This window comes from Oryx dammah, unplaced genomic scaffold (genome assembly GCF_014754425.2).
Source record: "Oryx dammah isolate SB20612 unplaced genomic scaffold, SCBI_Odam_1.1 HiC_scaffold_19, whole genome shotgun sequence".
Lineage (NCBI taxonomy): Eukaryota > Metazoa > Chordata > Mammalia > Artiodactyla > Bovidae > Oryx > Oryx dammah.
Genome location: NW_024070203.1, coordinates 28,325,066 through 28,341,680, shown reverse-complemented (window position 1 = coordinate 28,341,680; position 16,615 = coordinate 28,325,066). Strand labels below are relative to the sequence as shown.

Below are 16,615 nucleotides of genomic sequence, written 5' to 3'. Positions count from 1 at the left end.
GGAGAGGAGTTCCTTTTAAAATTCTCTCTAGATTCTTGTGAATAGTCAGTCTTTGTCTGGTAATATTATGTTTTTCACACTTTTCCAGTCCAGGAGCTGGCAAACTACAGACTGGGGCCAAATCCAGTCCATTACTTGTTTTTGTAAATAAAGTTTTTATTTATTTAACATAACGAACATGGGACATAACCAACCCATTCATACTCATTTGGTTAATGATTGCTCCCACGCTGCAACAGCAGAATTGAGTAGCTGCAACAAAGGTTGTAAGGCTTCCCTGGTGGTTCAGTGGTAAAGAAATGGCCTGCAATGCAGGAGACACAGGTTCAATCCCTGGGTGGGGAAGAGCAACCCACCACAGTATTCTTGCCTGGGAAATCCCATGGACAGAGGAGCCTGGTGGTCTATAGCCCATGGTGTGGCAAGAGCCGGGCACGACTTAGCGTCTAAACCACTACCAACAACAAAGATTATGTGGCCCAGAAAGCCTCAGATATTTACTCTGCAAACACCTTCTCTATTTTATGCAAACTAGTGTTTTTTATCAGAAAACAAATGACAGAATCTGAGCCTTTGGCTGGCAATAGTATTTAGATTGAGTTTAATACACTCTTCTCACTTTTTGTATTTATGTCAACTGATACTAGTTTCCCATTTATGGTATTAATACAAGGTTTCTTTTTAAGATAAATTTGTGTCAAAAAGATGAGTGGATTCAAAGAAAATAATTAGAACTATTAATAAAACATGTGGCACAAGTATTTGGAAGCATTCCAAAAGGTCACACTTAAGTGTGAAGTCTGGGAAACATTGTTCAATGTATTCAATCACCTCATTTTACAGATACACTGAAGCTTGGTGGTGAAGTCATCTGCCCAGAGTCACTTACGCGATTATGGAAAAATACTGGATTCTTATCTCCAAGGACAATGTTCTTTTACCCCTAACTGGCCACTCATTTGTACTTTGAAACCAGTTAGCATGAATGCAAAGTATTGTACTATTTAAAGTCGATGAATTTAGAGCTAGATACTGTCCTGGTGACATTTCCACAGATACATTTAGTAGATGCTGAGAGGCAATTTGAAACACAACAGAGGGGTCATTCACCTCTTTAAACATGAATCTTGGGTGATTAGTGGCATATTGTTTCATTAAGTTAATTGCTTCTTGGCCATGGTTTCCTTGAAACAATAAGTTTGATTAAACGGCTTGCTTTTTTGGGTTTTAAATCAAAATCCACTTAAATGCTTGTCAGAACAAAAAGCTAAACTATTAAATAGAAAAAAAAACATATATAGTAGTATACTCTGTTGGGTATATTTAAGCACAGTTTCAGTCTTACAAGAATATTTGGTAATTTTTGCCATTCAACTATTCCTCCATTTTAATTAGGACTTACCATGGTCACATTGACTAATAACAAAGCTGACTCCTCTGTTCTTAGATCCTCTTTCCACTTGAATCAGCTTTTGAAGTCTGTTAGCCAAAGATGTAGACCAGATAGCTAGGAAAGCGTGTTAGGAAACCTTTGAAGGGTGCTGAGAACCAGGGAGCTCTTTGTTTCTATTGATTCATCCTTTCAAAGATGGAGTTTTTACAGTGACAGGTGTGACTATTAAAGGTTTGGCCATCACTCTCTTAGTGTTAGTCTCAGTCGTGTTTGACCCTTTGTGACACCATGGCTCGTAGCCCACCAGGCTTTTCTGTCCGTGGAATTCTCCAGGCAAGAATACTGGAGTAGGTAGCCATTCCCTTCTCTGGGGGATATTCCTGACCCAGGGATTGAACCCAGGTCTCCTGCATTGCAGGCAGATTCTTTACCATTTTTACCATCTGAGCCACTAGGGAAGCCATCACTCTGAATGAGTACAAATGTTTGCAAGACTGGGCAAATAAGGCTGAAAATAGAAAAAGCATCCCCTTGGATCAGATCTCAAAATAATATACTTACATAGGCTGTGTGTCCTGAAAAGTAAGTACAACTTTTTAGATTTTAAAAAGTGACCTTTCTTTTAAATTTGGGGTTTCTATAAATTTAAATTTTATAATTAGCATTTTAAGAACAACATTTAAAGAAGATTGGCATTGTTAGGTCATTTTCCAGAAAGACACAATTTCTTAGGCTACGTTCTTTGGGTTATACTTCTCAATGTGGTATTTACTGTCAAAGGTGACTATGAGGTTGAGACTTGACCTTAAGGAGATGTGAACTTCAGACTCATCAAGGTGGTGGGTGCCATTGTTTCCAAAGATACTAGTGATACACTCAGAAACACAAACAATGTGAGAAGCCTACCACACCCTGTCTCTGGTCTTGAAAGTCTTGCTTTTCAGGAGTTTTAAATCCAAATCCACTTTGATGCTTGTCAGAGCAAAAAGTTAAACTATTATTAATAAATAGAAAAAATACATTGCGGTGTACTCCATTGGGTATATTTAAGCACAGTTTCCATCTTATAAGAATATTTAGTAATTTCACCATGTAGCTACGCCTCCATTTTAACTAGGACTGGCCAGGGTCACATTGACCAGTAGCAAGGCTGATTCCTCCATTCAGGGGGAGATTGACTGGGGCAAGTCTTTGAGGGGGCTCCACCCAGAGGAGAGGTGAGCAAACTGACTCCTGATTATTTCAGACAGTGTCTTTCCAGATGAGCAGTGTTCATCTAGGCAGGAAAACCAGTAGCTCGGCAGTCTTGTTCCTGGGTATTTCTGCAGAGAAGCTCTTTGCATTCTGGCTATCAGAACTTAATTAATGAGCTAAGGACTTTTGGGGTGGGGGGAACCACTGCCTCTCGACTGCCGAGGTCATCAACAGGAGGGCAAGGGTCAAGGTTCAAGATGAGTTGGCTTTTGCCCTGTGATAAGAGGGGCAATCAGTGGGAGAGAGAGCCTGGGAGAGCCTGAGAGAGGGACAGGAAGGCATGATTGCTGGTGGAAGCTCAGCCAGATAAGGACATTATCGGGACTTCTCCTGCCCAGTGGCTTTGCTTTCCCATTTAAGGTCTGTGCCTCGTGAAGTGGTTCTCAACTGACAAGGAGTGATTTTGCCCCTCTAGGGAGATGGGGCAATGTCTAGAGAGTTTTTGGTTGTCACAAATAGGGGAGTGTTGGTGGTATCTAGTCACACAGGCCAAGGGACTCTAATATAAACATCCTACAGGGCACACAACAACCCCCTGCAGCAAAGAATTACCTGGTTCCAAGTGCCAGTAGTGCTAAGATCTGATCTGTGAATGGTCTACAGCCCTGATCACGTGGCTGTGACAGTTCTGTCAACATGTTACCTGAAGGTGTTGAGAAGCCCAAGCTTCTGGTGGTAAATGACACCTAGGTAACAAGGTCCCCAGTCACAAAGAGGGCATTGCTGTGGTTACTTAAAAGAGGGGATTAGAAGTGGACCATGGTGTCTTTCTCTTTGATTTTCTTTCAAAGGAACCTAGATGACACATCTGAAAGATGAGTACGGGGATAAGGTAACTAGGAGGAAGAGTTCAAGTTCAAGTTGGTCCCAAGGTAAAAGCTTGTTATCCCCACCAGCTGCTTTGTCTGAATCACAGCCTCAGCTGACAGCCCCAGTTGGCAGCTCCTTTGGGAGGCCCTTCAGTACTGTGTGGGGCTGGACAACCCCGAGTTTCTACTAGAGACAGAACGCCATCAGTGTCTCAAAACCAGATTTTGTGTCCTGGGGGAAATGTCTGCTTTGAGGTTGTCCACAGATTGTTTGGGGATTTAGAGGCCTCTAAAGAGTGTTAAGCCTTCAGATAGTCAATGACTGCTGTATTGCCTTAACAAAAGTGCATTTGGAGGATAAGGTGGTGATGGGGTGTTGATGGCTATTTCTAAGCTATGAAAGGAGACATGCTTTCAAGAGTGATGAAAAAATGAAACACTCTTCCCATTAGAGAAGATTTGCCCATGTCCTTTTTCTATTGCCAAAGACTGTTTTTTCTCCTCTTCCAATTCAATGAGCATATAAACTTGGGATTCATTGCTTACAGGAAAAAAGGAAACGAGTATACTCTGGGATCCTCCGGAATCAATGATAAGTGGGCAGATGGAATTGAAAATTGAAAATATTAGGGGCTGAGCTGAGCCATTGCAGCACTGAATAGTGCTGTGTATTGGGGCATAACCAACATTTTGTGAACAAGTTCAGATTTGCTGAAAAGGAAACAAGGTAAAAGAGTGAAATTTGCTTTAAGCAGATTTTTGTCTCCTCTAGAATGAAAACAATGAATGCTATTCTTTCCCCTGGTAAGAGAGTTGAAATATGCATTGGATCCAAACTTCTTAATTATTTCTCTAAAATTCTTTTCATTTTTGTCTTCCTTTTCATTCCCACCACAATCCAAACCCACATCATCAGAAGGGTGATTTATTCTACTGCCTTCCCATCTGATCTTCAAATCTTCATTCTCTTTCTATTTCAATAGTAGTCATATTTGTAGTCATAGTTGGGGGTGGGAGGGAGGTGCTACAAGGAGAGGATATATTATATATATGATTCCCTTTGTTGTACAGCATAAACAACATTGTAAAGCAACACAACATTATAAAGCACGTATACTCCAATAAAAAATAAAATAATAAAACTATGACTTTACATTTAAAAACAAAAAACCAGTAGTTATAAGAAAGTAATACTGACAAAGCAACGCCACCCATCCCTGAGAATAGGTAAGGCCAACCTTGGCTAAGGTGATAGTCCAGGAAATAGGTACATACCCAAGTCAATCAGAATTGTCCCTGGCATTGAATGTATGGATGCTTAGAGAAAACTCTTTTCCTTAGGGTAGTTAATCTGGAGCTATGTGAGGCTGTGGAATTCTCTGTGGTGCCTGAACTGTCTGTGGCCAGGTCTCCCTCTCATCAACTCCTTTTGCCTTCCCCACTATTCCAAAGGCAAGGTTCATTTTCAATAGGAGAGAATGAGGCCAAGACATAGAAAGAAGGAGAGAGTGTGAGAGAGAGAGGAGAGGGAAAGAACGCTTACTGACAAGATGATTTCCCCAGCACTCGGGATGAATCGTGGTCCATCCCCGTGCTCTTCATCTTTGTCAGTCACTGGTCTTGGAGTGGGCTTTTGTGACAGAGGGATGTCTGCCTGGGGTTTCCCAGAAGATTTTCCTCACTGACAGGGGACTGTTTACAGAAGAGAAACCCACTCTTTCTCTACCCCTTTCCTTCTTGCCTGTGACCCTATCCTGTGAGATCGCAAAGCTGAGCACACACGTGGCCACTCTCTTGCCTCCATGAGTGGAGATGTTGCCAGTACCTCGGGGTGGGGGTGGGGGGCAGAATGGAAAGGCAGAGGTACCCTGAGTCCCTAGTGATGGCACTGAACTGCTGAACCAGCCCTGGAGTTCCCTGCATTCAGGCTTCCGGTCAGAGTTAATAACTTAAGGTCTTTGTTACTTAAGCCACTGTCAGTCCAGTAGTTTGTGAACAAATGCATACTCACTTAAAAACAAAACAAAACAAAACCCCAGAATTTATACTTACAAACCACCTCGACCCCAGACTTGTCTCTTGAGTTTCAGATCCAGCTATGTTGGGTATAAAACCCAGATATTTCAAACCCAACAGATCCCCAAACCAAATTCATCCTTTCGCCTTGCAGACTTGTCCTCACTCCCAGGATGCGCCACCATCATCCCGCATTCACAGCCAGGTACCTGGGGGGCCCTGTGGAGTCTTTCTTGTCCCCCACCTCCCGTATCCTGTCAGTCAGCAAGTTATGTCCGTTTGACCCTTCCATCTGTCTTTTTCTCTCCAACCCCATTGTCACTGTTTCAGTTCAGGGCAGGGGCTCATCATCTTTCTCCAGGGCCACTGCCTTTCAAGGGCTTTACTTGCCTTTGCTCATGTTTCTCTCCAAACCTTTCTCCGCCAGCTTCCAGCTCGGTCCACCCATAACGCCCACCTTGTCATCCCCTTGTCTGAGATTGACTGGGGCTTCTCTGTTGCCTAAGATAGTAGTTCTCCAGGTGTGGTGCCCAGACAGCAGCGTCAGCATCACCAGGGAACTTGTCAGAAATGCAGAATCTCAGGCCCCACTATAGAGCGTCTACTGAATCAGACTCTCTGCAGATGGGGCCCAGCTCTCTGTTTAAATAAGTCTTCCAAAGGAATCTGCTATGCAACGTTTGAAACCACTACTAGCTTAAGGCAATGAAACCCAATTTCCTTGGAGTAGTGGGTTGACTAGTGCCCCTGAATTCATGTCTACTCAGAACCTCAGAATGTGACTGTATTTGGAAATTGAACCTTTGCAGATATAATTAGTTAAGGAGTTTTAGATGAGCTCAGACTGAGGGAGGGTCCTAAATCCAGTGATTGATATCCTCATAAGAAGAGGAGACTCGGGTTTGATCCCCAACCCAGGAAGATCCCTCATGTCACAGAACAGATAAGCCCATGCACCACAGCTACTGAGTCTGTGCTCCAGAGCCCAGGAGGCACAGCTCCTAAAGCCTGTGCCCTAAAGTCTGTGCTCCACAATGAGAGAAGCCACAGCAATGAGAAGGCTATGCACTGCAACTAGAGAGTAGCCCCTACTCTCTGCAAGTAGACGAAACCCCAGCAGCAACAAAGACCCAGCACAAAAATGAATAAACAAATGTAGTGAAAAAAAGAGAAAACACAGTGAATTGATGAATTCATTCACATTTGCTGTGTGCCAGGTATTGTGTCAGTACTGGGGATGCTAAGACAAACAAGACCCAGTCCACCCCCAGGGCAGTTGGAGCCGTCCGTCCAGTTCTGTCCAGTGATGTATAAAAGTTCCAGAATCACCTGGGAGAGAAGTGATGGCATTATACACAGAATATTATGGAAGCACTACAGAAAAGCACCTATTCCAGTGTGGGGATGAGGAGAGAAGGAGAAAGCTCAGAGATGGAGCAAAGACACCATGAAGTGGTAATCCAGTTCCATAGTTGTAGAATCCCAGTTGGTTAGCTTCTAGTTAGTGTAATAGGAGCCCAAGACATAGTGAGAAGAATTTCTACCCAAACCTTAATTCATGTTTACCTCTTATTCAGTTTAGTTCAGTTCTATTCAGTTGCTCAGTCATGTCCAACTCTTTGCGACCCCATGAATCACAGCACGCCATGCCTCCCTGTCCATCACCAACTCCAGGAGTTCACTCAGACTCACGTCCATCGAGTCCGTGATGCCATCCAGCCATCTCATCCTCTGTCGTCCCCTTCTCCTCCTGCCCCTAATCCCTCCCAGCATCAGAGTCTTTTCCAATGAGTCAACACTTCACATGAGGTGGCCAAAGTACTGGAGTTTCAGCTTTAGCATCATTCCTTCCAAAGAAATCCCAGGGCTGATCTCCTTCAGAATGGACTGGTTGGATCTCCTTGCAGTCCAAGGGACCCTCAAGAGTCTTCTCCAACACCACAGTTCAAAAGCATCAATTCTTCAGCGCTCAGCTTTCTTCACAGTCCAACTCTCACATCCATACATGACCACTGGAAAAACCATAGCCTTGACTAGACGGACCTTAGTCGGCAAAGTAATGTCTCTGCTTTTGAATATACTATCTAGGTTGGTCATAACTTTCCTTCCAAGGATTAAGCATCTTTTAATTTTATGGCTGCAATTACCATCTGCAGTGATTTTGAAGCCACCAAAATAAAGTCTGACACTGTTTCCACTGTTTCCCCATCTATTTGTCATGAAGTGATGAGACCAGATGCCATGATCTTAGTTTTCTGAATGTTGAGCTTTAAGCCAACTTTTTCACTCTCCTCTTTCATTTTCATCAGGAGGCTTTTTAGTTTCTCTTCACTTTCTGCCATAAGGGTGGTGTCATCTGCATATATGAGGTTATTGATATTTCTGCTGGCACTCTTGATTCCAGCTTGTGCTTCTTCCAGCCCAGTGTTTCTCATGATGTGTTCTGCATATAAGTTAAATAAGCAGGGTGACAATATACAGCCTTGACATACTCCTTTTTCTATTTGGAACCAGTCTGTTGTTCCATGTCCAGTTCTAACTGTTGCTTCCTGACCTGCATACAGGTTTCTCAAGAGGCAGGTCAGGTGGTCTGGCATTCCCATCTCTTTCAGAATTTTCCACAGTTTATTGTGATCCACACAGTCAAAGGCTTTGGCATAGTCAATAAAGCAGAAATAGATGTTTTCCTGGAACTCTCTTGCTTTTTCGATGATCCAGCGGATGTTGGCAATTTGATCTCTGGTTCCTCTGCCTTTTCTAAAACCAGCTTGAACATCTGGAAGTTCACAGTTCACGTATTGCTGAAGCCTAGCTTGGAGAATTTTGAGCATTACTTTACTAGCATGTGAGATGAGTGCAATTGTGCGGTAGTTTGAGTATCCTTTGGCATTGCCTTTCTTTGGGTTTGGAATGAAAACTGACCTTTTCCAGTCCTGTGGCCACTGCTGAGTTTTCCAAATTTGCTGGCATATTGAGTGCAGCACTTTCACAGCATCATCTTTCAGGATTTGAAATAGCTTAACTGGAATTCCATCACCTCTACTACATCTTATTAGATGTATTAGTACAACCTCAGACAAATAACCTAACCTCTTTTTGCTTCACTTTCCACAATTTAAAAGAGGACTAATAATAATAGTACCTTACTATTAGAATTGCTATGAGGACTGACACTTGTATATATGAAGTGCTTTATAAAGGGCTCAAATTTCGTGGATCATTGTGCTCAAAGCTATTCACTGTCTCACAACTTAAAAAATGTCTGTTTTCATTACCATCATCATTTCAAAAGGCCCTTTTAAACCTCCAGTGATGCCCAATATTGCTGGGTGTTGGGGTCATGTTGCTGTGCTATAGAGCAGAGATGCTTGGCTGTGTTGGGATGTGCTCAAATCTATCCTGTACTCAAAGCGCCCCAGGCTCCTACACCTTCAGAGTTCCTGGGTCAAGTTTGTCCTGGGTCAAGTTTTCAGTTGCATGCTCTTCTTCTGTGAGTGTATTTGTTCTTGCCAGTCTTTATTCTGCACCTCTTTTAAATGACTGCTTTTAATCTATTATAGTCAAGAAACCTCCAAAGCCAAGATTGTGTAATTTTGCCTAAAACATAGCTAGACTTCACGTGGGAGAGTTGTCATTAAATAAAGCTTGCTTTAGTGCATGTCATGTTCTGATGGCAGAGGCCATTTTTGTTTCCTCTTCTGGATGGTGATGATCTACAGGACTAACTTTCCAGGATAAAAGTTTTCCTGATAGAGATATTCCTGCATAGTCTAGGCTGGTTTCTATTTGGGGGTCACTGTGATTCTTCGAGTTTGGGGATCACAGTGTAAAGCACTCTTGGTTAAAGCCATACGTACTTTTGTCTCAAATTCCCTATCACACTTCAGCTGTCTTTAGAGGCTCGCTGCTTTTCTCAGGAATCTTGACCTAGGCCCCACCTGTCATGTATCTCTTGGGTGTTCACAGTCCACCACGTAGTCCCATTTCAGACAATATTTGTGTTGGCTAAATACCAGCACAAGCGAGTCATAAACGTGGCATCTTGACAAACACCCTGGGGACCACTGAGCAGATGTTCTGACATTTACGAGTTGGTTTTCATTTCCAGGCACTCACAATGGCACTTCGTTCATCAGCAGTGTGCTGAGCTGCGCTTGCCAGGATCGTGGTGTGCGGGTCACCATTTCTCAAACTCTGTGCTCATCAGCATTGCCTGGGGAGTGTTTAGAAATCCCAACACCCAGGCCAACTACCAGACCAATTAATTCAGATTCTCTGGGGGTGGGACTCAGGCCTCGCTGGTTTCTAGAACCCCCAGGTAACTCCAACATCCAGGCAAGTTGAAGTTTTTCCCCAGTCTGGTACTTCTTGACTTCAACGTGCATGGGAAACACTTGGGGATCTTGTGGAAGTATAGGTTCTGATGAAGTAGGTCTGGGTGGGCCTGAGAGTCTGTATTTTTTTCTTTGTCTGAGTCAGGTCTTAGCTGTGGCACTTGGGCCCCAGAGTGCAAGGGCTTAGGTAGTCTCTGCAGGCAGGCTCTCCGTTTGCGGTGTGTGGGCTTAGTTGTTCCTTGACATATGAGATCTTAGTTCCTCGATAAGGGATAGAGCTCGTGTCCCCCACATTGCAACTGGATTCTTAACCACTGGACTACCAGGAGAGTCCCGGATTCTGTATTTCTAAAAGCACCCAGGCCATGTGGATGTTGCTACTAGCCCAGGGTCCATGCTCTGAGTAGAAATTCAGCAGTACTTTTTTAGCACCTGTTCATTAGTCTCGAAAAAATTTTCCAGAAATCAATAGTCCTCTTGAGTTTGTGATGATTTCCACATTTATCCATGGCATCTCTACATCTTGCTCCCTGTCTATGATTCTGCCCTCTACAGCCATACTCTTGTGACTAAGTCATCACACTCTTTGTCACAATATTCTATTTTCCTCCAAATGGTTATTCTCTTGAAAATAACTCACACAGAGAAAGAGTCATCTGGCTGAACCTAAGCATTTTTCATAAGGATCTATTTTTCTGTCTCTGTACAAAGCTCATTGAGCAGAGACATGGCCTCTAGGCGAAGTAGACTTTGAACACTGGGTTTCAGCAAATGAAAATAACATACTAGTGTCAGTTCTTACTGCTCCAAACAGGTTAGGTAGAAACACTATGTCTAGAATTCAGAAAAATCAGTGATGATGGCAAAAGCATTGGAGAAAAACACAAAGGAAAAAAGTAATTTTCAGTTTTCAGAATTGACAAGGATTCCATATCAGAGTACCTTGGAAAATATGATTTCCAACTTTCAAATGGCTTTAGACCAATATTTGTCAAACAGTTATCTGTGGACTCTGCTTTATGGACATATTTTGAGAGATTCAGCTTTCCTAGTAGGTTTTTAAACTGTGGTTTTGGAGAAGACTCTTGAGAGTCCCTTGGGCTGCAAGGACATCCAACCAGTTCATCCTAAAGGAGATCAGTCCTGGGTGTTCATTGGAAGGACTGATGTTGAAACTGAAGCTCCAATACTTTGGCCACCTGAAGCAAACAACTGACTCATTGGAAAAGACCGTGATGCTGGGTGGGAAAGATTGAAGGTGGGAGGAGAAGGGGACGACAGAGGATGAGATGGTTCGATGGCATCACCAACTCGATGGACATGAGTTTGAGTAGGCTCTGGGAGTTGGTGATGGACAGGGAGGCCTGGCGTGCTGCAGTCCATGGGGTTGCAAAGAGTTGGACACGACTGAGCAACTGAGCTGAACTGAACTGAAGAACTAGTATGAAGCATGCTGGACCATCAGGTTGAGCAGGCGCTAGCACATGATCTCAATGCCTGTGTTTGTGTTTCTGTTTATAAAGCATGCCAAATAACATACTTTACTTTAATTGTTACAAGCTCATGATAAAAGAACAAAGAACAGAAGGAGGTTTAATGTAAAAAGCCTGCATTTTGGCCAAGAGAATGCCCAGTTGTCTTACAGGGAGTCTTATAAACAAAAGTTTCTCAGTAGTTAGGATAGAGCAACGTGATGGGAGAACTAAGAAGTCACACACCACATCATATTTCAGGGATGCTGTAACTCAGAAAAACCACATAATAGCTATCAGTGCCATTTTTGCATTGAGCCCAGCATTTAACCTCAGCACAAGAACATTATCTATTACACTAAATCAACAACATACTTTTGTACATCACGGACTCGTATTTTGCTAACATTTAGTTTCCAAATGTGTTCTGGTTGAGTGTGTGTGTGTGTGTGTGTGTGTGTGTGTGTGTATGCTCAGTTACTCAGTCGTGTTGACTCTTTGCAACCCCGTGGACTGTAGCCCACCAGGCTCCCCTGTCCGTGAAAATTTCCAGGTAAGGATACTGGAGTGGGTTGCCACTTTATTCTCTAGGCGATCGTCCTGACCCAGGGACTGAACCTGAGTCTCTTGTGTCTCCTGCATTGGAAGGTGGATTCTTTACCACTAAGCCACCACCAGGAAGTATAGCTGCTTCAAAACTATAAGCATCTTAGTTTTAAGTTTGTACGTATTCAAGTCATTTTCTAACGCAGTCATTTGTCCTTGTAAGAGATTTTGCATTTACTTACCTAGAAACATAATCTTAGAACATATCATTCTTTATACATGTTAAATTCCACTAATATTTTCTATGGTGTCATAGGAGCATAGTGTAGGATCACATTCCCTGTTCCCGGGCACCATTAAAGGACACTGTTGGGAAGGGAAGCTCAGTTCCTAGATTAAATTTTTACCATAGGTGCAAATATGGTAACAAACATTTTCCAGGGAAAAATGCCCCTGCTTGGAAGGAATGCCTCATGGGGATCTTTTCAGATTGGAGGGTTCAGCATGACAAGTCATTGGTGAGTAATATGGGGCCCATGAGAAAGCCTGGTCATCCTTATGATTTGGAGGGAAAATAAATGCTTACAGGCTGGTGGGACTCTGGCTCTCCACTCCCTGATGGGTGGCTGAGAGGCTGCAGGTCTGCCGAGGGTAAGGCCTGCCCTTTGGGCAAGTGTTGACTGCCTTCTGGCAGGGAGTAAGATTGGCTCTGAAGATTCAAAAAAGAAATACATAAAATGCTAGACCACTCACACAAGCCACGGCCCCATGGGGTTGACTTTCAAGGGGTGAAAATATCCTCTGAAGTAGCTAAGGCAGGAGCCAATAATTTTTCCTGAGGTCCTCTGCACGGATCAGAGTATCTTATTTTATTTATTTTAAAAAATATTAAAAAAAATTTTTTTTTCTTTTGGCCACATCACACAGTTTATGGTGATCTTAGTTCCCCGACCAGGGATCAAACCCAGGCCACCTGCGTTAGAAGCTTAGAGTCCTAGTGACTGGCCCACCAGAGAGTTCCCAGGATCAGGAGTATTTTTAAAAGTAGGTTTCAGTTTCTCTGAAAGACCAACTAAATGGAAGCCTCATAACCTTGGCTAGTATGATAATGGTATTTACAGATGACTTTAAAAATAATGCCTCTCTGAAGACAATGCTTATAGGTTTGCAACCATCTGAGTGCAAGTCTGATGTAGAGCAAAGGAGAAATATCTTATAAATAAAGTTCTACTTTACGGAAAATTTTGAATTTTTATTCTCTTCATTCCTAGTGTACACACAATAAATCCTTCTTCCTGTGGGAAGTTACAGTAGGTGCGGCAAAACCTTATTAAAATTCTTATTGCCATAGCTTTGGGTATACCTTTTTCACTGTAAAAAAAATAATAATAATAATCAAGATTGAACTCCAAACTGCCTTGTGCCTAGTTAGTTCCAAATGGTAGTATTTTCATCAAGTTTTAGCCATTTATAGTTTACAGACATGCTATTCACATGAGCCTAGACATTCAGAAGAAAAGTAAAATATTAAATCTATTTTGTGAATATTTACAAATACCTGGTTGTTTGGTACTGGGATATTCTCACCTTTCAATCCAAGCTATATAGGCTTGTGAGAATCCTAGTAGCTTTGTCTACTAGGATATTATCATGTCTGATATTTACAACATGAACCTGTAGTCCCAAAACATTGAGGGTGACATCTATGAAGATTTGTGTAGCTTTGCTACAAACTAACAGCTTTAATCACACATTCCTTAAATTTTTAACCACTTGCTCTCTGCAAGGCATTGTTTTTCACCTTGTTCCAAATACTTCTCTTTCATCCCTCCTAAAATATTTCTAATGGAAAAAAAATACATTTCAAATGCATTTTCAAAGCATAGTTTGCTGTTGTGAAAACCAACAATTAGGAGTGATCACAATGATAAAGTATGAAAGCATCAATCATGATTTCATAATTTAAATTTCTCCACATGTTAACCAAAATTAGAACTTGGTTTGAGTCCCAAGAGCAATAAATACTTACATGACGATTGCCCATTTTCGTTTCTTCAGACAGTTGTTCTGTATTTCATGAAGAGATCAGTTCTCCGAAAGGCCAAGTTTATAATGGTTTTCCCAGGGCATAATATCTCTTGAGTTTAATAAGTAACCGTTGCCATTGCATTTGAATACATTGCTGGGGATGGGTAAGGACTGACTCCAGCAACAAGTGATCTTAGCCTGCCCATGCTGCCTTGGTTGGCCATCTTTTAAAAAGTAAAATATATTTTTTTAATAAATTAAATATAGGCTTTTAAAGTTGATCTTATTCACAACTAAAGGGCTAAACCTGTCTCACTCTTGAACTATTGAAAGCGTTACTCTTTTTTATTTTAGGTGTTCATTTAAAACTTTGTACTTGGAGTGATAAAAGCATTAACCAAACAAGACTGAAAAATCTTTTTATTTTACTAACATCGCCATTATTATTACAGAGGGTCTTTTTGAAGGCTGCACTGAGTTATGCTACCATCGTTTTTTATAATCTAGCTAGCTTCTAAAAATAATATGTGCAGATGGTACATTTCCCCCCAATAATACGAAAAGGCACCATGAAAAGTCAGCCTACTGAGCACTCAGCCCCTCCCCTCGGAGCTTTGAGTCCTTACAGACATGGTATGCATACACGGCCATGTTTATCTGTTTGTCTATCACTGGCTTCTTTTTCTCAAAAAATGGGTGTGTGCATTGCCTTTGTCCCATGCCCTGTGGGCTTCACTTAGTAAATAGACACAAGACACAGGCACATTTCTTTTTTTGGTGGTCACATGTTAGTTTACTGCGGGTATGAACCAAGCCTTATTTAATCAGTCCACTGTTCAAGGTTGTTTAGATTATTTTGGTCTTTTGCATGACTGTCTTCATTTATGCATATTTGCATATGTGTGCATATTTATCTGTAGAATAAAATCTTAGAATGCAATTGTTGGCTTAAAGAGTTCTGTTCAGTTCAGTTGCTTAGTGGTGTCCAACTCTTTGTGACCCCATGGACTGCAGCCCGCTAGGCTTCCCTGTCCATCATCAAGTTCCTGAGCTTCCTCAAACTCATGTCCATCGAGTTGGTGATGCCATTCAACCATCTCATCCTCTGTCATCGCCTTCTCCTCCTGCCTTTAATCTTTCCCAGCATCAGGGTCTTTTCCAAAGAGTCAGTTCGTCACATCAGGTATTGGAGCTTCAGGTTCAGCATCAGTCCTTCCAATGAATATTCAGGACTGGTCTCCTTTAGGATGGACTTGTTTAATCTCCTCACAGTCCAAGGGACTCTCAAGAGTCTTCTCTAACACCACAGTTCAAAAGCAGCAATTCTTCGGTGCTCAGTTTTCTTTATAGTCCAACTGTCACATCCATGTGCTTTAAAATTCTGAGAGATGCTGCCGAGTTGTCCTACACACAGACATAAAAATGCTGAGTGACTTTCAAAGACCTGACTTTCAAGACAACGTGTATACCTTTCTACAGTTCTATGCCAGTGCTTCTCTCCGCATATTGACCAGCATTAAAGATGATCAAACTTCTTCATTTCTGCCAATTTCAAAGATAAAAAATGGCTATCTCATGATTAATTTACATTCCTTTCCTTGGTATTCTTAAAATAATATATCCTGGTCCTTAAAAGCCATTTGTATGAGTTTTACAGTATTCTGCTTGTTTATGTCCTTTATTTTTATTGAGAGTTACTACAGTTTTTATTATTTACTTGTAAGAATATATATAATAAAATCCATGCTTTTGTCAAGTATGACAATTATAATTCCCCAATTTATCTTTTGTCTTTGTTTACGTTTGGAATGTGTATTTATGTGTATATGTGTGTGAAGGAAGTGTTAATATTTACATATTTAAATATATCCATCCTTTCTTCTTTGACTTGCTTAGAAAAAAGTCTCTGCATTAAGATTATTTAGACTTCTTGTATATCTTCATCTTCAAGTGTTTTTTTTTTTTGAATGGCTTAATTTTTTTAAGATTTATATCTTTGACTCATTTGGAATTGATTTTGATGTAGAATAAAGAAGAAATGGATTCTGCTTTAGTTTTAGTTGTTTAATCAATCATAGATGGTTATTAATTAATCCATCTTTCCTCCTCTGGTCTAAGATGCTGTCTTTATTTTATGCCACCTGCCCATGTAACTTAGGATGAAAATTCATATAGGTTTATTACCTCTGCTTATATTCTCATTCTTTTGTTCTTTAACCTTTATCTATTGAGTCTCTTGGATGGGCTGATCACTGGGACTACAACAATGAACAAAATGGATATGAATATTTTCTCTTTCTGGAATGTACAGCCAAGCTGAGGAAATGTACAAAGAATTATTACAAACTGTAGTATGGACTGTGGTGGAACCAAACAGAATGCTATGATGGAAGCAAACGCGTGTGTGCACACATATCCATGCATATGTGCAAGTGTGTCTATAATTTACTCTAAATAGAAATAGAACTCTTTAAAGAGCTAGCATTTAGGCTATGAACCAAAGGATGAGAAGAAGGGCATCATTTGAAGTGAGAGTCTTCCAGATCTGATGTTTTAGTTTATGCTATGGCTCTAGAAACAGGAAAGTGAAGTCCTTCAGTTGTGTCTGACTCTGTGACCCCATGGACTGTAGCCTACCAGGCTCCTCCATCCAAGGAATTTTCCAGGCAAGAATACTGGAGTGGGTTGCCATTTCCTTCTCTAAGAAACAGGAAAGAGCTTTGCAAATGGTAGAAAATGAAAGATGGCCAAGGAGACTGGAGT

The 16,615-nt window shown here is 41.5% G+C and overlaps 1 protein-coding gene across 1 annotated transcript in view; it reads right to left on the bottom strand.

Moving 5' to 3' along the window:
• Positions 1-13,868, bottom strand: part of ANXA13 (annexin A13) — a 57,301-nt gene extending 43,433 nt beyond the window's left edge. Inside the window, exons 1-2 of the mRNA XM_040262181.1 lie at positions 13,854-13,868; positions 12,410-12,533 (exon numbers count right to left, since the gene is read on the bottom strand). Of these exons, the coding sequence (XP_040118115.1) occupies positions 12,410-12,533; positions 13,854-13,868 (139 nt within the window). The remainder of the gene's footprint in view (positions 1-12,409; positions 12,534-13,853) is intronic.
• Positions 13,869-16,615: the final 2,747 nt, after the last annotated feature.